Here is a 20,146-nt window from a genome sequence, read left to right as displayed (position 1 = left end):
TTCAGCTTCTCTGTATGCCCTAAACTCTGTAATATATATGGCTCTCTAAAGATGGGAACACTCATGAATGATTTCACTTGTTGCTGTACTTTGGTAAATGTTGCTACAGGTTACATATTGAATCTTAGGGTGACCGTGCCTAACTTGTTTGGTGGCCTCAAAGAATCAAAGTGAGTTTAATTTTTCTTGCTTTGATATTGATACAACCCTAGGCTACTTGACCTCTTTTGTATAGTTAGTATTATGGTGATTTTCTTTGGATTAGTTTATTGAGATACATGGACCCTTTGTACAGAACTAACCTACAATCTGATTTCTTTTTCCTAGTTGGGTATTTTCTGTGCTATCACTTCTGACTTGATTCTGATCTTTGCTAACTCTTGCTCTTTAATCAAACATCCAGCTTTTTTATCCATTTATGGTGTTAGGCAGGCTCTGCTATAAATCTAATTCTATTTTTATTCTTTCTGGTTTCTTCATCAGTTTATCTTTTCAAAAAAACAGACTTTAATTTTTATAACCAAACGTAAGCATCAGAAGTAGGTTGTTATTTTTTTATGGTAGCAAACAGACAAGTCTTTACATTTTGTGCAGTCTTCCCATTTACAATTATTTTTTGTCTTTGAATGCTCAGAGATTTGTTAATTAAAAAAATTAATCTCTGGGAAGTTTTGCTGTTATTCTGAATCACTAGTACTTTTGGAAGCCTGATTGCCAAATAGATGGACCTATAACTAATTGAAAATGGTAGTTACAGATTCTCTAGGTAACATGATAAATTCTGACATTCTGCAAAACAGAATATGTAATGTTACTTTCTCAGATTTCCATGCATGAAATCAAATTCAAAGAAATTCATCTTGGACTTTAGAATGTAGTTCTTAACATGAAATCTACTATATTAAAATTTAAGCAGTTCATCATATACTAACTACACTCTAAATTGGATAAGATTATATCAGCATAGATAGGTTCTCTCTAAAACCTTTTTTAAAAGACTTTTACGTACTAGTTCTGTTCATTACAACAAAATCTTGAACCGTAAGAGAATCAATTCTCCTTGTAGATGGTAGTAATATGAGTCAATCTGCATTCCCAAGAAACTATTACAAAAGAGATCAAAGAGAGATTTTTTTCAGTAAATGTTATTACACCAGAACTTTACAGAAGTCATTTCAGTAATTTCTTCTGTCAGAAGAAGGGAAGGAGATTATAGTATGTCATTTTATTTAAGGACGCTCTTTAACAGTAGTCTTCCTATTTTGCTGAGAAAGGACTCAGATGTTCATCTTTTTTTCCTTTGTTATTGAGCAGGAAAAAGTTACCAAGAGAAGCATGTTCTTAAATTATTATTTCATACGATTTTAGGAACTTCTTCCTGCTATGTAAGTGAAGTAACTCTGAGTCCCTTGCCAAAAGGAAAACCTTAATTTTCACAGTGGGCCATCTGTTTAACATTAAACTGACCTTTCATTTTGTGAATTGATTTCCGGAGGGGCAAGATTTCCTTCTCCCTGGAAGACTTTTCAGTTCTGTGCTTCATAATGCACTGAATGATTTTAGTAACTAGCAGTGCTTTTCCTGCCTGCACCCTCCCTCCCTCATTTAGGTTCATACGTTTTTATTTGATTGCTTCTGTTCTGCCCCCCTGCAAGAAACCTAAGTAATTGTCACAAAACCAGTTTGCTTCCTTTCTTAACATGCGATTTGTAAACATTTTTCTTTGTTTGGCTGGGGCTTCTTAGATGCAGAGAGTTGAGTTAATCTTATTTACTAACTTATTCATCTAAAAAGTACTGAAACCTCATTATGTGTCAGATACTCTGCATGGCACTAGAGGTCCAGAGTGACCTTTCTTCATATACTTATTAGCTTTGTGTATCCTTCTGTAAATTGCCTACTCATATTTTTCATTCATTCCTTCTTTGAACCTGCTATTTCCTTGTTTTTGCAGAAGTTTCTTATTTTAGATATTAACCCTCTGACAGTTTTGGATGAAGAAATTATCTTTCCCAATGCATTTTTCACTGAATAGAAATCCTTTACTTGAATGAAGCTAAATTTGCTAGTGTTTTGTCTTTTGTGGATTTTTTTTAAGTTGTATTAGTTTTGCCTTTTAGGTTTATAATCCACCTGGAGTTTGTGTTCTATATACTGAGGTAGGCATCCAACTACTTTTGCCTATGTGGTAGGTTTTCCCAGCACAATCTGCTGAAGAATTTATCCTTTCCTACTGTTTTGAGAAACCATCTAGGTCATAGGATATTATCATTTATACATAGGTCTGTTTATAAGCTCCATCTTCTGTTACTAGATCTCTTTGTTTCTGCGCCAGCAGTGATCTGTCTTTATTACTTTGGCTCTGTGAGGTCTGTCCTAATACCTGGGAGAGAAAATTCCCAGCTATCCCACAAATACATAACATACTTTTATTCTTTCTTTGCAAAGTTACCTTAGCTTTCCACAGTCTAGTCTTGTCTGTCTTCCCTCCCTCCCTCCCTCCCTCCCACCCTTCCTCCTTTCCTCTTTTCCTCCCTTCCTTCTTTCCAACAGCTTCATTAAGATACAATTCCTATACAAGCAACATTTAAAATGCATGATTCAGGGGTGGAGTGCATGCCTAGCATGCATGACGTCCTAGGTTCAATCTCTAGTACCTCCATTAAAAATAACCGCACCCCCCCGCAAATACACACACACAAATAAAATGCATGATTCAGTGGCTTTAATATATTAACAAAGTTGTGCAACCACCACCCAAATCAAATTTAGAACATTTTTATTACCCCTCAAAAGAAATCCCATACCCATATTCCTTAGCTATTATTCTCCAACTCTCCCACGCTCCGCAGGCCTAGACAACCAGTAATCTCTTTCTGTATCTAGATTTGCTTATTCTAAACATTTCATATAAATAGAATCATAAGATAAATGATCTCTTTTGTGACTGGCTTCTTTCACTTGGCAGAACTTTTTCAAGATTCATCCACTGTGTAGCATGCATCAATACTTTGTTCCTTTTTTATGACTATATAAATTCCATTGTGTGGACATACCACCTTTTATCCATCTATCAGTTGATAATCTATTTGGGTGGTTTCTACCCTTCTTGGCTATTATGAATTATGCTCCTGTTAATGTATAAGTTTTTATGTAAAAATATATTTTTATTTCTCTAGTCTATACCTAGTAGAATTGCTTGTTCAAATGGTAATTCTGTGTTTAAGTTTTTGAGGAACTGCCAAACTTTTCCAAATAGTTTCCCCATTTTCCTTCTACCAACAGTGTACAAAGGTTCCAATTTCTTCACATCCTTGTCAAGCCTTGTTTTTCTGCTTATAGGCATCCTAGGGGTTATGAAATAGTATCATTGTGGCTTTGAATTGCATTTTACTAATGACTAATGATGTTGAGCATCTTTTCATGTGTTTATTGGCCATTTGTATATCTTTGGGAATGTTTTTCAGATCCTTTGTCCATTTTTTAATTGGGTTTTTTGTTGTTATTACTCAAGAAATTCATATATTTTATCAAAGTTAATTTATTAATATGATTTTTTTTTACTTTTAAAACCTATGTCTGTAAGTCTGCTTTTTCATTTAGTATTTTGGGTTTTGCTTATCTTTTTCTCTTGGTAAGTCTTGTCTGAGTATTCTTTCCATAAAACAGTCATTATGAATTCAAGTTCCAGAGTCATTCTGTCACTTGTTAGTTCTACCACTTACCAGCTATGTGACTGCTGACAGCTTATGTAACTACTGTGTCTCTATTTCCTCAGTTGCAAAATGGTTGTAATGATAGTCTACATGTCAGAGGGTTGATGAAAGAATTAAATGAATTAATAGATAAAAAGTGTTTAGAACAGGACCTGACACTTAATAAGTACTCAGTTGCTGCTAGTTGCTATTAGTAGAGTGGAAGCCCTGTCTAAGAATCAGCTTTTTGGTCTATTAATTTCTCTGTTACTTTTTGTTGTCTATTCTATTGATAACAGCCCTTAATTTCTCATTTCTTATTTTATTGTGCTTTCACTCCTTGAATTTAACATGTTAATAAATATTCAAATCTAGACATTTGTAATGAATAACTATAACTACTTCAGGTGTACCCTATAAACTATCATTTTTATAGTAGTTATATCTGACTTATTAAGAGTCATATTCATGCTTTCCTTCTGTGTCTTAAGCTTATGATTATTAATATTCTGAAAAAGTCAAGTGACCAGTGTCCCAACACATTTTTACTTCTTGAATACTCTGTAACTCTTATTTCAATCCTCTCCATACTGGTATTCTCTGAAGTTTTGAATCTGGGTTGTTAGGGATATACTTTATTGCCTTTTTTCCCCCTCCATTGCTTACTTACAAAAAAAGATACATTAACTGTTTTCCTTTATTTGTCATATCTCAGATAGCTCATAGATTTCTCTTGGATTTCTTTTCCTTCTTGCTGGAGTTTTTCAAAGAGGGTCTTGTAAATGTCCTGAGTTTTTGTGTGCCTGCAGATATCTTTATTTTATCCTCCTATTAAAATGGTATTTTATTTCAGTGAAATTCTAGCTTCAAAGTGTTTTCCTTACTTTAAAACTATCCCTCCCATGTCTTCCAGATTCTAGTGTTGCTATTGGAAAGTTAGCTGTTCATCTGATTCTTGTTCCTTTGTAGCTAATCTTTTTGGGAACTTTCAGAATTTTGTTTCTGGCAGATTTAATATTTACTGTAATATGTCTAGCTGTGAAAGGTTTCTTAAATATCTATTTGGTATTTTGAGCTATTTCAATCTGAATTTTCTCTTTAGTTCTGAAAAATTCTTAGGTTGTCTTTATTTTCTCCTCTCTGATTTTTTGGGGGGACTTTAATGGTATTGATACTGGTATTTCTAGTTAAATTTTATATTGTCTATTCTCCTCAACCCTGATTTTCCAGCTTACTAATGTGTTCTTAAACTGTTAATGGTACTTGTACACAACCCATTGGGTTAGTTCTTTATTTCAGACACTGTTTTTTTAATACCAAGGATTCCAGTTGGATTTTTCTTTCTGACACTTTTTTTCTGCCTCATCTTTTTCCTCTCTCTCTCCCTCTCTTCTCTTTTTAAACAGGTTTACTATAACTTTAGATCCTTGTTTTGTCTGGTCCAAAAATTCTGCAGTACATTATTCAATTTGTTGCAGGACATGTGTACTCTCAGAAGTCTATCATTTTCCCTCTGTGATTATTCACTGCCTTGTCTCTTCAAGATTTTGTTGCCAAGAAATAACTAGTAAATGATATATTTTAATTCAGATGAGTTATATGAAACAAATTTGATTTAAATTATCTAAATTTTACAAGATATTTTAATGATTTATCAAGAATAAGGTATTTTCTCACTTAGTAATTTGCTCAGCTCTGATCATGCTAAAACTTTGGTTTGTTTTATTTATATTTTCTATTGTGAAGTTTTTCACATTCACGGAAAAGGAGAGAATAACTTTTTTTTTAAGCAAGTCTATGTTGCTGCTCTATACCAGAAGAACTCTTATTAGGAAAGCAATAATTTGCAAGTTTTTATTATTAAGTGGATACCAGTTACCTGGGTTTAAGGCAGTGGAGGTGGAAATAATTTCTTCTACCATTAAGATCAGGTTATCTTTCATTAGACTGGACACTGACACTGCAGCTTTTTCTCCTGTCTACTTCTTTCCTTTGGTGTTCATTCCCTGAAGCATCTCTGCAGCATTATATATATATTCAGTCAGCAAGGTTTATTTCAAAATTATTATGATATATTCAAGTCTTCATGTCCAAGAGGTAAATAATAGGAATATAGTCTAGCTATATCCACATTGCTTATTTTTCAAGCTTTTAATAGGCTGTTGAGGGTCAGCAGTTGAAGGCATGTAAAGTAATTGAGGCTGAGAAATAACCATAGGAAGATTATTAAACAGATAGGATGGATACACTGTACCTTCTGCCTCATCTTCTTCTAGTCATCTCCTTCTTTGGAACTGACCCTTTGAACTCTCTTCTGCCATCTTCCTTACCAGATCCTTTATCCTCCTGGCCAGGATAATAAATTTTTAGCCAAATTCTGTAGTAGACATTGCTAATTTATCACACATTCTTTGCCTGCCAAGCCCTGGACATGCCTTCGAATCCTTCTCAGCACGATGCTTCATGGAGCCAATTAGAGTTAGCACTAAAGGTGACACCTGGTTACCATTTCTTTTCTATCTGACTCTTGTTCCAACCAGAGTAAGACATTAACTTATTCAGGCTATATTTATTTTGAAGGCTGAAAAGGAATAAAGATAAAATAGCAAGTAAAGATGTTTCACTTCAGCCAAGAGACATTTCTCTGCCTTTCCTTTGCTCATCTTTTAAAGCCTTTTATGTCATTCCTGCCTTTGCTGCTTCTCTCTCTGTGCAGTTTCTGCTGCTTCTTTCCACCTTATTAGTTTACACTGGGCAGTTAACATATTTGTATTAAGCAGTATAAACCACATTTTGATTCAGTAATTAAAGAGGCATTCTTTCTTTGTGTATGTTCTCAATTCTTTTGTCACTCTTATGAGGTGATTTCTTCTCATTTTTTGGTACAATGAAGTATTTCCCCCCCCCATCCTTGTATTTAGATTTTTTTTTTTCCCAAAGAAAATTAGGTGCCACCAAACCTCTGGGAGGTGTTTGTTTTGAATGTCTTCTACCTGGAACTAAGCAATGGTCTACTACTGCTAAAAAGATAGGAATTTGAGAAAGAATAAGATAGAAGGAAATGCTGGTAAGGCAGGCAAGTAGTACTTTGTTTTTGTTCCTGAGTTAATATGAACTATGGCTACTTTTAAAGTATTAATAAAAAAGACATAGGATAAAGTGGACCATTTCAGAGTGTGCAAACTATATGGTCATTATTATGTTAAATGTATTTTTGTTCTTCACAACCATATTGTGAAGGCATTGGCCTCGTTTACTTATGAAGACAATGAGAGTCAAAAAGGTAGATAATTCGCCCAAGGACACACAGCTAATAAATGCTATCTTTGACTTAAAAACTTATGCTCCTTTCCATCTAACCATTTAGGAGATTTTCCTTGAGCAGATTTTACCATTGTCCATAATAAACTTTATATTGTGGCCTTTTTAATATGGGCAGTAATTACATACCTACACACATACATTCATATATATATATATATATATATATATATATTTTAATGTTATATAGGTTATTTAGGCCACTGGCACCATGGCTAAAACAATAGGCTCCAGAGACAAATAGTGTTCTGAGCCCTTAAGGCAGTGTAATATAGGACAGTGATGGAGCCAGGATTTGACCAGGATCAACCACTGTCTCATGTTGCACAAGTCTCTCTTCTCAGAGCACCATACAGGGTTGCTCAGAAGATTAACGGTAATATGCATAGAACTTAGTACAATGCCCGACAAACAGTAAGTGCTTCATAACTGACATTATAATATTTATTATGTTAAATCCCTAGCTTCTCCATGAGATTTCTGAGAATTTTTACTGAGTTACACAGAAATTACAAACTAAAAATAATTTATACCTCCTATGTTATTTGTGGAGAAATAAGAAATATCACCTCTACTCTCTGGTAATAGGATTATTTTTCATATTTTGTTTAAATATTATAAAATACCACTGCTATTTGAAATGTGTCATGTAGTATTTGAGTCTGTCTCCTGGTCGGGAGTATATACCTCACCTCAGGATTTAAAGTATTTCGAGAAAGATGCCAAAAATCTGTTTAGGGAAGGATAGTTGAAACAGTGACAGTAGACACTATTATTATTTCTATTAGCAGGATTGCTAGTAGATTTTACCAGTGTCTTTGTTTTAACTTTATGTTGTATGTGAATGCAGAATGCACATTCAGTGATTAAAACATTGACTATCCTTTTCTTTTTCAGAAGATGAATAATCTTTCATTTAGTGAGCTGTGTTGCCTCTTCTGCTGTCCACCTTGTCCAGGGAAAATTGCTTCAAAATTAGCATTTTTACCACCTGATCCAACTTACACGTTGATGTGTGATGAAAGTGGAAGCCGCTGGACTTTACACCTATCAGAACGAGCAGACTGGCAATACTCTTCTAGAGAAAAAGATGCTATTGAGTGTTTCATGACTAGAACCAGTAAAGGCAACAGAATTGCCTGCATGTTTGTGCGTTGTTCACCCAATGCCAAATACACTTTACTCTTCTCACATGGAAATGCTGTTGATCTTGGTCAGATGAGCAGCTTTTACATAGGACTGGGATCACGGATTAATTGTAATATATTCTCATATGATTATTCTGGATATGGTGCAAGTTCTGGAAAACCAACAGAGAAGAACCTCTATGCAGACATAGAAGCTGCTTGGCTTGCTCTTAGAACAAGGTAAATCGTGATTAGGAGTTGTTTTCCACACTTGTGATGGTTAACTAAAATTGTCTTGTATGCGAATAGAATAAAATCTATTTTTGTAACATGTCTTGAAGCACTAGAGATAAATTTAAGCACATGCGTACATGTGATTTTCTTTAAAATTTAAGCTAATGAAAAGTTTGGTTTTATAAACTTACTGGAATGTGATACAAAAATGTTCAAAGTTGCAACATTGCAAGGGAATGAGAGAAAACAGTGATTTAGCTAATCATTCACTTGATCTATCGTTAACAGTGTAAGAGAGGCTGAATTGTTTTTGTTGAAATCCTATGCCAGGGTTTACATTATTTTATATAATAATTAATAAATAGAAATTGCCTCAGCGTTAATCTTTTCTAACCCCCAAGATATTTACAATTTTTTTCTGAAAAATACTGCAATTTGGTAGACTTCAGTGTATTTTCTCATCAGTGTACAATAAATAGAAAGATACCGTAGTACACATTATTCCTCATTATACGTTGATAAGCTGTCTGACTTCCACAGTATTTTAGACTGAAGCTAGAGGACATAAAGAAAACTTACCATTCCTAATCTAATGTTTAAATAGTAATGGTTTCAGTTAGGGAGAACTTCCACAATTTTATTAGTAGGTATAAACTTTTTTAGCAAATATCTCAAGAACCATTTACAAATCCCTTCAAGATGTATAATAAAATTATGGGCACATAGCAGAGTTGTATATAAAGGGGATTCTTAAATCAATTGAAATGACATGAAAACATACCTGACAGATTAAAAAAAATAGATGGTAAGTAGGTAAGGAGTTTGAGGGTAGGAGTGGGGCAGGCCCAAAATAGTACAATTTATAAACTTGAAAACCACCTTAAATGACCACAGTCAAAATATGCTTCAGTTGTACTGATGTCAATCCCCTCAGGCCTAAAACAAACAAAAATGAGTGCCCACTTTTCAGAGTCAGCCAGTTAAATATAGTATAATACTTGTCAGGAAAGTATAATTTTTTAATAACAGATTTATGGATGTAATTCACATGCTATAATTCACTCTTCAAGTATAACTTCAGTGGATTAGTGTAGTTTTTAAAGGTGTAAGTTAAAGCAGACAGCCTTTATTATTAGTGCTTCTAAGTAACACAAAAGGATAACTGTTCAAACAAAACATACTAATACCCAGCTAAGTGTTCTTTCTATGCTTATGTAAAAGAATCTCCTCTTGTAAGTGATCAACTTTATTTTTTTTCTTTTTTAAAAAATCTTGGCAGGTTATCAGTTTAAAGGAGACTTTCTAAAATTATTTCTAGTGTTGCTTAATTAATCTTTTTATACACTTGCCCAGTATGAATGAGGAACAGGAGTGGAATAGATAAATTGCTAAGTAGTCCCACAAACTAGTTTAGCATAAAATTTCAGACTTATGTTTTCTCTCATGTTGAACCCTAAATAGGGTTAGAAGAGTTGGTAAGTGTAGGAAGTCTGGGGAAATTTATTTAACTTTTCTGAGCCTCTATTTCTTTGTTCAATGATGAGGTTGAGTTAAATGATCTCCCAAGATACTTTCTAGTTCTTGAATTCTATCATCTAATAAAATGTGAGTAATTAGAATTTATGCCTTTCATGTCCTTGATTAAAATAAAAAGTTAGGCTTAAGTAACTAGGAAGGGAAAAATAGTGAGCTTAAATAATTATTTGTATAACCTTTTAAGGATAATTGAATATAATAATCCAAATTTCTGAACTTCTGATGGATCAACAGAAAATAAGGGACTAATACTCCCTATGAACGCTTCCCCCATGGTCTTTGAGCTCATTATCTGTGTGCTGTGATAGAAAAAGCACTTGACACGGCGTCAGGATACCCTGGTTCTGATTATAGGGCTGTCATTAACTTACTCTGACTTTAAACATCTGCTCAGTAAGCAGCTGACCTAGATTAGATGGTCTCTCTAAAGTCCTTTCTAACTTGTACTATTCTGAAATTCTGTTACCGCTTTGAGTTCTCTGATGCTTAAATTGGCAGCTGCTTCTGCTACTCTGGAGCCTTGCCATTGCTAGCTTTAGCCTGAAACCCATCGTTGCCACCAACAGTGCTGCTGTTCAGCTAACAGCAACTGTGCAGCCTCGAGAGTTATGCTGATGCTGCAAATGTTCATTTTCCCAATTTCCTAATTTCTTCATCCCTATGAAGTTAGGTCTGTTGTGAAGAAAAAAGCTTTTCAGAGTTTGAGACAGTTTGGAGTAGGTGAAACCTAATCTCTGGGATATGGTCCAAATGCTTGTGTAGGACTCACTGGAAGAAACTATGGGGGGGAGGTATGTCGTTACCTAGATAGTTCAAATAGTCCCATGCCCTGGAAAGAGCCATGAGAACACACAGGGTTTGTCTTGATCTTCCCTGATGAATGTTGGATACTTAGAAAGCTCTGTCACCTTTTCAAAAGACTAAAAGCTGTTGTGCAAATGGCCCTTAGTATCCAAGTGACTACTGTCAGACTGCTAAAGTGGAAAGGCATATTTGATGTCACTCTAGCCCTTAGTCTCACATTCGTGAGCTCCTAACTTACATTTGGATTAGTACCTCACCTACAGACAAGTAACAATGCCTGGAACATAGTATATACTCAGTGTTATTTATTGAGTCAGTGAGTTCATATATTTAAATCTGAATCATTTTTAAAGGAAGTAAAGCAGTACTCTTGAGATTTTATTAATCTATTTTTATGGGTAAGTAAATGCAAATCTTGAGTAAAATAGTAATTTACTCTTGTCTAAAATAATACATATATTCATTCCATACTGTAACTATGGGTAGCTTTTTCATCACTGTGACCAACCTCAGAAAATAAAATTTAGCCACTTTTGATGTCTAGAGAAATAAAGAACTTTCGTTGCTTTAAAGGGAAAATAAACACTAAATATCCATGAAATATCAATCTATTAAAATATTAGTGATAAAATTTGTTCCTAAGTTAGTCAATAGTATGCTATATTGAATTGCATAAATGATTTAATAAGCTCATTTCTTAAGATTAAAAATTTTAAGAAGCCACGTCCATTTTTCCCAAAGATTGAATTGAAACAGGAAATAAATGAAGAGTATAGATTTTATTGTAGCATTAAATATTATAGTGGTGACTAAGAAACTTAAATGTTAAATTTAAATGTATTACTACTGTCTCATTCTAAGTCATTCTTTTATAAGAGTAAATCCTTGGTAACGATTGAGCATTTCTTGTGAGTCTGGCTGCCAACTCTTTTTTTTTTTTAAACTTGTGAACTTTGTAGATACGGCATTCGCCCTGAAAATGTGATTGTATATGGCCAGAGTATAGGGACAGTACCATCCGTGGATCTTGCTGCTCGGTATGAGAGTGCTGCTGTTATTCTTCATTCTCCTTTGACCTCAGGAATGCGAGTCGCTTTTCCTGATACTAAGAAGACCTACTGTTTTGATGCATTCCCAAAGTAAGTATTAATATTCAAGTAGTTTAACTCAAAGAAACTTCTGAGGGAATATTTTTCCACCACTTAAGACACAAGTTACTCAGCCTTGAGCTTCTATTTTACATATGTTATAGAAATTGTGGAAAAAAATTAAAATTTGTGAAGAAGGTGGTGGCCTGACACCAGTCAGAAGGCTGAAACACTTGAGCATTAGTAACCCAGGTAAAAAGTGCTGAGGGCTGTATATTCCAGATAGTGGCACTAGTATTGGAGACAAGAGAATGAATTTGAGAAATAAAACTGATAGAACTGAATGTCAGACTGTTTATGAGATGCTAAACAAAAGAACTTGAATATAATTTCCAGGTTTCTGATTTGACTGTTACTGGATGCTAGTGCCATCAAGTGAGGTGCATAACTGGAGGAGAGGAACAAGTAGAGGGAAAAATGAGACACGTGTGCATAAAAATGAGTGAATGATGTCTAATTAATGATATCTGATATACAAAAGAAATGGATTGCAAAAATGTTGAGTCTTAATGAACCAGAATAGTTATTGCTGCCACAAAGTCTGCAAAAACATAAGTGTGAGACAAAACACAGGACGGTCGTTCCCCACTAGCTCTTCTTCCTCACTGCAAAAAAAAAAAAAAAAGATGGCCTATTTTTCTCAAAAAAAAAAGATGAAGGCAAGAAGTGAGAAGCTGGCAAATTTCAGTCTTATTTTCTTTCCCCAGTTGGCAGCAATACAGAGATTTTTTTTTGTGAATGATAGATGGGCCAAAAGCCATGTCACTACTTGGTTCTTTATAACAGCAAAGGTCATTTCAAAAACAAATTTTTTTCTTCATTAGCCAGTAAGGGCTACTTTGGTAGAGAAGTTTATGGGAGTCTACAGAGCAGGCTGTGGGAGATTTTTGGTTTTTTACATTTATTGAAGGTTTTTTTTTGTTTTTAGACAATGGCAGATGGGAAGTTATGTACATTATACTGTCTAGCTGAATGTTAGAAATGATAGGGAGATATTTGTGATAAACTGTTGCCAACTTATACCTCTGTCTAGCTCCCTCTTTCATTTCAGCTACACCAACAGAGCGCACCACTAATAGTAAACTAGTTAAAAAAGATCATACATTTCCTTTTTTGTTTAATTCCTTAACTGTTGAACATACGACAGCAAATAATATACCCAAGCATTTTTTTTTCTTTACCAAATGCAGCCTTGATTTATTTCATTGATAATTTTCCTGTTTTTCACGTTTCTACCCTCACTTTCTGGCTATGATGTCTTGCCTGCCTCTCTCTCACCTCTTTCTCCCTCTCTCTCTCTCTCTTAGGATTTATTTTAAAGAGTTGATTTGTTTGTAAGGTTTCCTTGTTGTATTGTTTGTTGTCTCTTCCATTTTGCCCTTTTTTTATTGTTTGTTTTTGACCCCTGTCTTACATTCAAAGTGTTTCCTCTGGTATATCTGATAATTCTTGGTAGTGTGCTCATATGGAAGAGTAAGGAACTAAAGAGCTGACCTGAAGCAGGTGATTAAGGTTTGTTGACTGTGAGTTTCACTATCCAGTGATCTAGTCAAGCCAATTAGTTGGGGTTCCCCACTCCTGATGTCAATATTTATACATCTTTCCTCTTAAGGTAGATATAATCTCTAAAGACTCCTTCTAAAACTGCCCCTTAGAGGATGAAGGCCTGGCTGCTAGCATCCTGGGAGCCCAGTAAGGGAAAAGGATTCATAGCAGCCAGTTTATGTATGTGTATGTTTACTTGCTATCTATGATTCCTCTGCCTTAAACTGAGGGCAGTTATTCAGCTGCAAAAGGAAGGGGAAAGAACCTGAGGGAGAAGGGACCTAACTATTTCTTAAATAGACTTTGAATAAATACTACTAATTTGAATGACCCACCTCAACCCCACGTCAATTCCTTGCCTTCCTGGGGTAGTCCATGGTATAATGTGGGTTAGTTCTTCACTTTACACTTCTATCCTCTTAAAATTGTGTTTTCTCATATACTTACAGCCTGTTACCTCACATTCATCTGCTTTCCAGCTCCAAAATCTTGTTACATTTTATTATATTCTCCCAACTTTTGTGAGTTAATACTCCAAAACAAACAAACAAAAAAACATTTTGCTGTCATTTTAGTAGGAGATTAGGAGAAAATAACAAGTGCAAAGAAGTATGAAATTAGCAAAGGCTTGAAATGATCCTTAGTTTCCTCTTTTTGCAGTGTAAATTTCTGTGCTAAAACATCAACATTGTAGAAAGGTGAAGTAGGGTGACCATAATCTTTGAGTAATTCCTTCAAAATAGAAGTACATGATAATCATATAATCTTAAGGTAGAGAGTAATGTAAAGGTGACTTTTGAATCTTATTTGAAACCCAAGAGATATCCATCCCTTCTGAATTGATTCAAAGCCAGTTCTGATGTTTGAATTATCTAATATAATACAAGAAAATTTGTTTTACGTTTCCTTTTCATAGCTAATTTATTTACTTTTCCCCCTTCTCTTTACCTCACAGCATTGACAAAATCTCTAAGATAACCTCCCCAGTATTAATAATTCATGGGACTGAAGATGAAGTCATTGACTTTTCACATGGCCTCGCATTGTTTGAGCGTTGCCAAAGACCTGTGGAGCCTCTGTGGGTTGAAGGGGCAGGTCACAATGATGTGGAACTTTATGGACAGTACCTTGAAAGATTGAAACAGTTTGTGTCACAGGAACTGGTAAATTTGTAAAGTATTCTGTAAATTTACATACTGAGTTTTCTTTTCTTGCTGAACTGCACTCTTCGGTAAATAACATAAAACCTGAAGGTTTTGTTTGCAAATCATGTCAGTTGCCTTCATAAATGTACAGGTAATGATTTGTTAACAGACTTAATGAAGGTTTTAATTACCAAACTAGAAACTGGAAAAAAAACAGTATCATGCAGTCAGGCTATGTAATTTATATTTTTTCTGTGAATTTTTTTTTAAACATCAAGATGAGTACTGTATGAAATTTTAATTCTATAAAATCAAATGCTGTAAAAGTATTGCCAAATGCTTTTGCATATCAGAAACAAATTTATAAATATTTTTAAAACATCTCAATGTACTAAATCTTATCCTGGTATACAAATGTAATATTCTTTCAATAAAAAGCTGTATATCTAGAACAGTTCAAGTACTCATAATAGAATAAACTATGAAATCATGCAAATTCACTAGAGATGACCTAAACCCTGTTGTACAGGGATAGAGATTTAAAAGGTTATTTTATTGTAAAATACATTGAATTTTCACTATTCTCTTATTATCATACATTTTCTCCTTTAAAAAAAATAATGTAAGTCTTAATTTTTATGCCGTCTATTAATTTACCAACTAGTTATCTTGTAAATGTGAAGTCATGATAGCACTGAATTTTAACTAGTTTTGGTTCACAAGTTTGGTACTGTAAGGCAACTACTTAAAATTTTCCTTTTAGTAATTTAAAACACATTTAGAGCTTCCAGAATGATTTTGTACACCATGTTGTTTTCAATTTGACTAATCTCATAGAAATGCAGTACTGTCCTTATTAGAAAACCTGAAAGTCCACTGGATGTCCTTTAAGACCACGGACAGACTGGCTATTTGGTCCCTTTCCACGTCGACTATTTTTAAGAATTGGACCTGTTGTTTTGGATTACTATCTGAGAATTTCATGAATTCACTCCTGGATGCAGGAGATAAAACATTTAATTCATAACTTTTATATTAACCAATGTAGTAAAAAATAAAGCTCACACGCAAAAACTAAGTTGCCTTTCCTTGAATGAATCCTGCCTGAATAAAACAATGAAAGAAAAATAAAAATAAAATTAACGGTATGTAGTCTAATTTGTAAATGAATGAATATTGAAATAATACACACTGTGGATATATTTTAAGGCCTTATGTAGTTTTAATTGTTCTGCTTGTTCTGTGGTTATGTCTAAGACTATAGTATATGATTCTCTTCAAAGTATATCAAGTATTGTGAATGCTTTGGTTCAGATGTGTCAAATTAACAGTAAAACAACAAATACACCACTCAGCTGTGCTTGTTTTCCTTCTTCTATGCTCCTCATTCCCTTCTAACTATCAGGACTGAAGAAAATTACCGTTCCTCTTTGTAGAATGTAGATCTGTGGTTTTCTAAACTTTATTATCACTTCTTTCTTTTAGAGAGGTTTTTCCTTCTCAAGATTGTCTGAAGCCTATACAATTCCTTCTTTACAACATACACCCCAGAATATAGCTAAGTGTTTTTTTTTAATCACCTAGAAAAACCAAAATACTGATCATACTAATTCATATTCACTCATTCATTCAACATATTTACTGAATGTCTAAATCATGCAGAACCTTTGCCACGTAAAGATAGACATCGACCACATCCTCAGCTACACTGAGAAGACATATCTCATTACTAATTGGATAAGACTAAAGGAGATTTGTCAGGTGTTATGAAAGATAAAAAAGTACTCTTGAGGGAACATGGGGAGAAAGGCAAAGAAGAGTCCCACAAAGAAGTGGTATTTGAACTGAATTTTGAAGGATGTCTAAGGAATGGCTAGACCCGGGTAGCCCAAGGGAAACATTCCTGGCTGAAGGGAACAGTATGTGGAAGCCTAGGGGAAGGATGGTGTATTTGAAATTAAGAAGACCTGTCAAAGGTCAAAGGGAAAGGATGGCATAGAGATGAGGCTGGCAAGCTACTTAGGGACCCAGTCACATGTGTTTCTATTCTAGAAATAATAGAAAGCCATTGATAAAAACATGAAATTGCATTTGTCAAGAGTCTGTAGGTGAAAAATATCTAGAGATTTTAACTTGCTAGAAATAACATGTAAGCCAACTGTTTACAAACTGAAGTAAGTTTCTTGTGCTGAAAAATTCATCATGGGGAAATAATCTCATATAAAAAGCGCTGGTCAAACCACATGTGCAATACAAATTTCAGGATGCAGTGAAAGGATAGTCATAAATTAGAGTAAATCCTGGGTTGTTTTACCAAGTTGGAGAGCATCCCATGAACTGAAACCCAGAGAATAACTGAAGGATCATGTGACTAAGGAATGATAGCTGGTCTCAAATATTTGATAGATAAATATTTGTAAATACTTGTACAATTTATCCTTTTTGACTCAGAGTACAACTAGGTGAAAGTTGCAAAATGGCAGATTAGAGCCCAGTGTAAGTATTTATGGTTCTTTGCCTGTCAAAGAAAGGGATCACCTAAGGATAAATGAGTATCTTATCAGTGAAGCAGAAGTTGAATTGAATGATAGCTGTCAGTGCTGCAGAAGAAATTCCAGATTGAAATGATAAGTTGAACTGATGGCCCCTGTGTGACGTCCCTTCAAGGTTTTGTATTCCATTTAGAGTTCTCCCTACTCAGAGCACTGCCTGCTCTGTGGAAGTAGGACAGTGTGATGTAGAATTGGCAGTCAGATCTGGGTGCTCTTCTCAACTGACACTAATTAGATCTGTGACTCTGGCAAGTCACTTCTCTGGACCACAGCTTCCTACAAAAATCAGGAGATGGAACAGATTTAATGTATTATGAAAATTTCTCAGCCCCACTCATGCAATGACTCATAGTAATTTTCAACCTTGACTAGGGCAGCCCCAAATAACACATTTTGATATGGCTTTTCTGCATATCAACATGGTGCAATTTGGATGATAACGTTAGTCCTGGGAAAATGGTCATTAACATACATAACTCCTACAATATCTTACAAGTACAAAAAGAATAAGAACTTAAATTAGTTTATCATTTTCACAGTTTACCAGATTTCTACCTTACTCAAATTTGCCAGTAATATATCCCACCTGAGCATATATTATACAGTTTTTTTTTGAGATTTCTATAAATATATGTTACTTTAAAAAAGCTTGATAGATGAGCTTTAAAAATTGTAAACTGACATCAGTTGTCATGTAAATGGGATGGCCTTGGTGCAAGTAGACATTCCATATGTCAAAAATTGAATGTCAAGAATGGGTATTATGGAAAGCCAGATAAATTCAAATCTTAAACACTTTAAATATAATAAAGCCTAATCCCTTCATTTTACAGGTGAGGGAGCCCAAAAGAGAATATACTTTGCCGAGGTCTGCAATCTAATTGTCAACCGTTGTACCATCTCTCATTATCTCTTCACCAAATTTATCTGGACTATTATACTAATGATCCTTCTGAACTACAATACAACGTAAACTTACTTGCTCTCCAGCGTTAATCATAACTTTTTTAAATGGCTCCTAGATTCCTTCTTATCAGCTAGTTATTCATTGAATAATAAACTAGTAAGTTGTACCTTTCACATTTCTCAGACTAATGATTTGTATAAAGTAAGACACTAACCCATTTTAAAAGACTCAGTAATAGCTGTTTGGTTTTATTAAAACCAAGTGACAATGTTAACTAGTCACATGAATAAGCAATCAAATATTTACTTAAGCAGCACATTTACTACAAGTTAATACCATGCCAGGAATAAACAACTACATTGAAAAAAAGCATCAAAACAGTGATGGATGGGCTTTAAGTTTGTTGCTTTGGTTCAAAACATGCATGCAGTATGTTCGAATACCATGATAGCATGTTGCATTCTAATAATGATGTACACCCCAAATGTCCAGTAACGAAAAAAGGAACTATGCATATGATACTTGGAATTGTTTTCAGTTCTAATTTGCAAAATGGAGAGATGTGTTCATCTATAAATGGATTATGCCTCTGACTGAATAAGTTGATAAGTAATGCTATGAAGGAACCAAATACCTCTGGCCTGGAAATGACCCACTTGATGTTAGAGTCGTGGGGTAGAGGGGAAACAGGAAATAAAGCTTACAGTCTTTATAAATATATCAGTGAGTTAAAATCTGTTAAGCTGATTCTTACATTAGAAGGCAGATGGACCTGTAATTATTTTTCTCCCTCTTTATTTCCTCTTGTAGGCCAGGTACTGAACTTGCATAATATAATATTTGTAAGAAAAAGTTTAAATAATATGCTTTAAGAAATGAGATCCTTATATTAGAAAAATAGGGGGTTTTAAATAATTTGTGATATTTTGTACCTGCTGATTCAATGCCAATTTCAACTATTGTACTACTTGATTAATTCAGAGTTGTTTTTTTCCCCCAAAATTACTGCTCAATGCAGTATATTGAGGTAAGATGGGTGGCAGGTAGGTTTATGAATATAGGGGCATCTGAATCAAAAATTGAATATGTACTGCTCTTTTCCAGATTACCTGCAAAGTATGGTGAATTCATAGACTGAATCAAAATTTCTAACTTCTAAAATTAGCATTTTACATTATGAATCTTAGATGGAAAAAAACTTGTTACTGAGATGAAACTTGAATTTGTATTTAAACACTTAATTTCAAATTGTGTAAGTTCAGTTTTAAAACTTTGGTAAAGTAAGAGACTATCTGTATTACTTCACCAAAGTTTGAGATTTTTACTGTCTTTTTTTTCTAGCTCATTTGATCCTGAAAATCTTCTAAGTCCACCACTAGAAAATAGAATGGGCAAGTTGAAGAGAGACACGAATAGCTTATATGTTCCTGAACACATCTGATGCTATCAAAAATGGTAATTAAACTTGCTGAAGTATCCAATGTAATGCCAACTGAAAAAAGAAGAATATAAATGGTTACATGTCCATAAAATGTAAATGCCCATATAATAAAACCAGAAGGAAATAAATACAATGAAAAAGGATCGCGTTGAGGAAATAGATTTATCGTGTTTTTCTTAGGTATCTTATGTTGCTATGTTATTATGATTAAAAAAGAAGAAGAAACTGGCTTTATTTTCACTAGCAGAAACTGGTTCTTTTTAAGTCTGGGTTTCTTAAATCACAGGATCCTAGTGCACAGCTCCACTTATGCAGATTTTTTTCAATAAATACACTGGAAAATTTTTTGGATATTTGTGATAATTTGAAAAAACTTAGACAAACCACATAGCCTAGAAACAATGGAAATATTAAGAAACATGTTATCAACATAAAAATATGTATATACTAGTCTATTTTATCTTACTATCAAAATATACACAAAGTTATTATAAAAATTTTAAATTTATCAAACGTTATGCACACATGGTGCTATTCTCAGTGAGAGAAATGCAAATGAAGAAAGATGTAGTAACTGCATAAAATTAACTTTAGTACCCACTATACAGTAGTACAGTAATAATTCTGTAGCTACCTCCTGTTGCTATTGCAGTGAACTCAAGTGTTTTTGAGTATCCATCTACTTAAGACA

The 20,146-nt window shown here is 34.1% G+C and overlaps 1 protein-coding gene across 6 annotated transcripts in view; it reads left to right on the top strand.

Moving 5' to 3' along the window:
- The window catches only part of ABHD17B (abhydrolase domain containing 17B, depalmitoylase), a 39,944-nt gene extending 20,346 nt beyond the window's left edge, over positions 1 to 19,598 (top strand). Inside the window, exons 2-7 of one of the 6 annotated variants that reach the window (XM_072959584.1) lie at positions 7,914 to 8,383; positions 11,677 to 11,856; positions 14,366 to 14,573; positions 17,941 to 18,170; positions 19,119 to 19,266; positions 19,356 to 19,598. In XM_072959584.1, the coding sequence (XP_072815685.1) occupies positions 7,917 to 8,383; positions 11,677 to 11,856; positions 14,366 to 14,573; positions 17,941 to 17,988 (903 nt within the window). In that variant the 5' untranslated portion in view covers positions 7,914 to 7,916 and the 3' untranslated portion in view covers positions 17,989 to 18,170; positions 19,119 to 19,266; positions 19,356 to 19,598. Of the gene's footprint in view, positions 1 to 7,913; positions 8,384 to 11,676; positions 11,857 to 14,365; positions 15,910 to 17,940; positions 18,171 to 19,118; positions 19,267 to 19,355 lie in introns of those variants that run through there. The other 5 variants (XM_072959583.1, XM_072959586.1, XM_072959588.1 and 2 more) reach the window with 5 other exon arrangements.
- The last annotated feature ends 548 nt before the right edge of the window (positions 19,599 to 20,146 follow it).

Source organism: Vicugna pacos, chromosome 4 (assembly GCF_048564905.1).
Source record: "Vicugna pacos chromosome 4, VicPac4, whole genome shotgun sequence".
Lineage (NCBI taxonomy): Eukaryota > Metazoa > Chordata > Mammalia > Artiodactyla > Camelidae > Vicugna > Vicugna pacos.
Note: the sequence above shows the minus strand (reverse complement) of the source record. Positions and strands in the feature narration are given on the sequence as shown.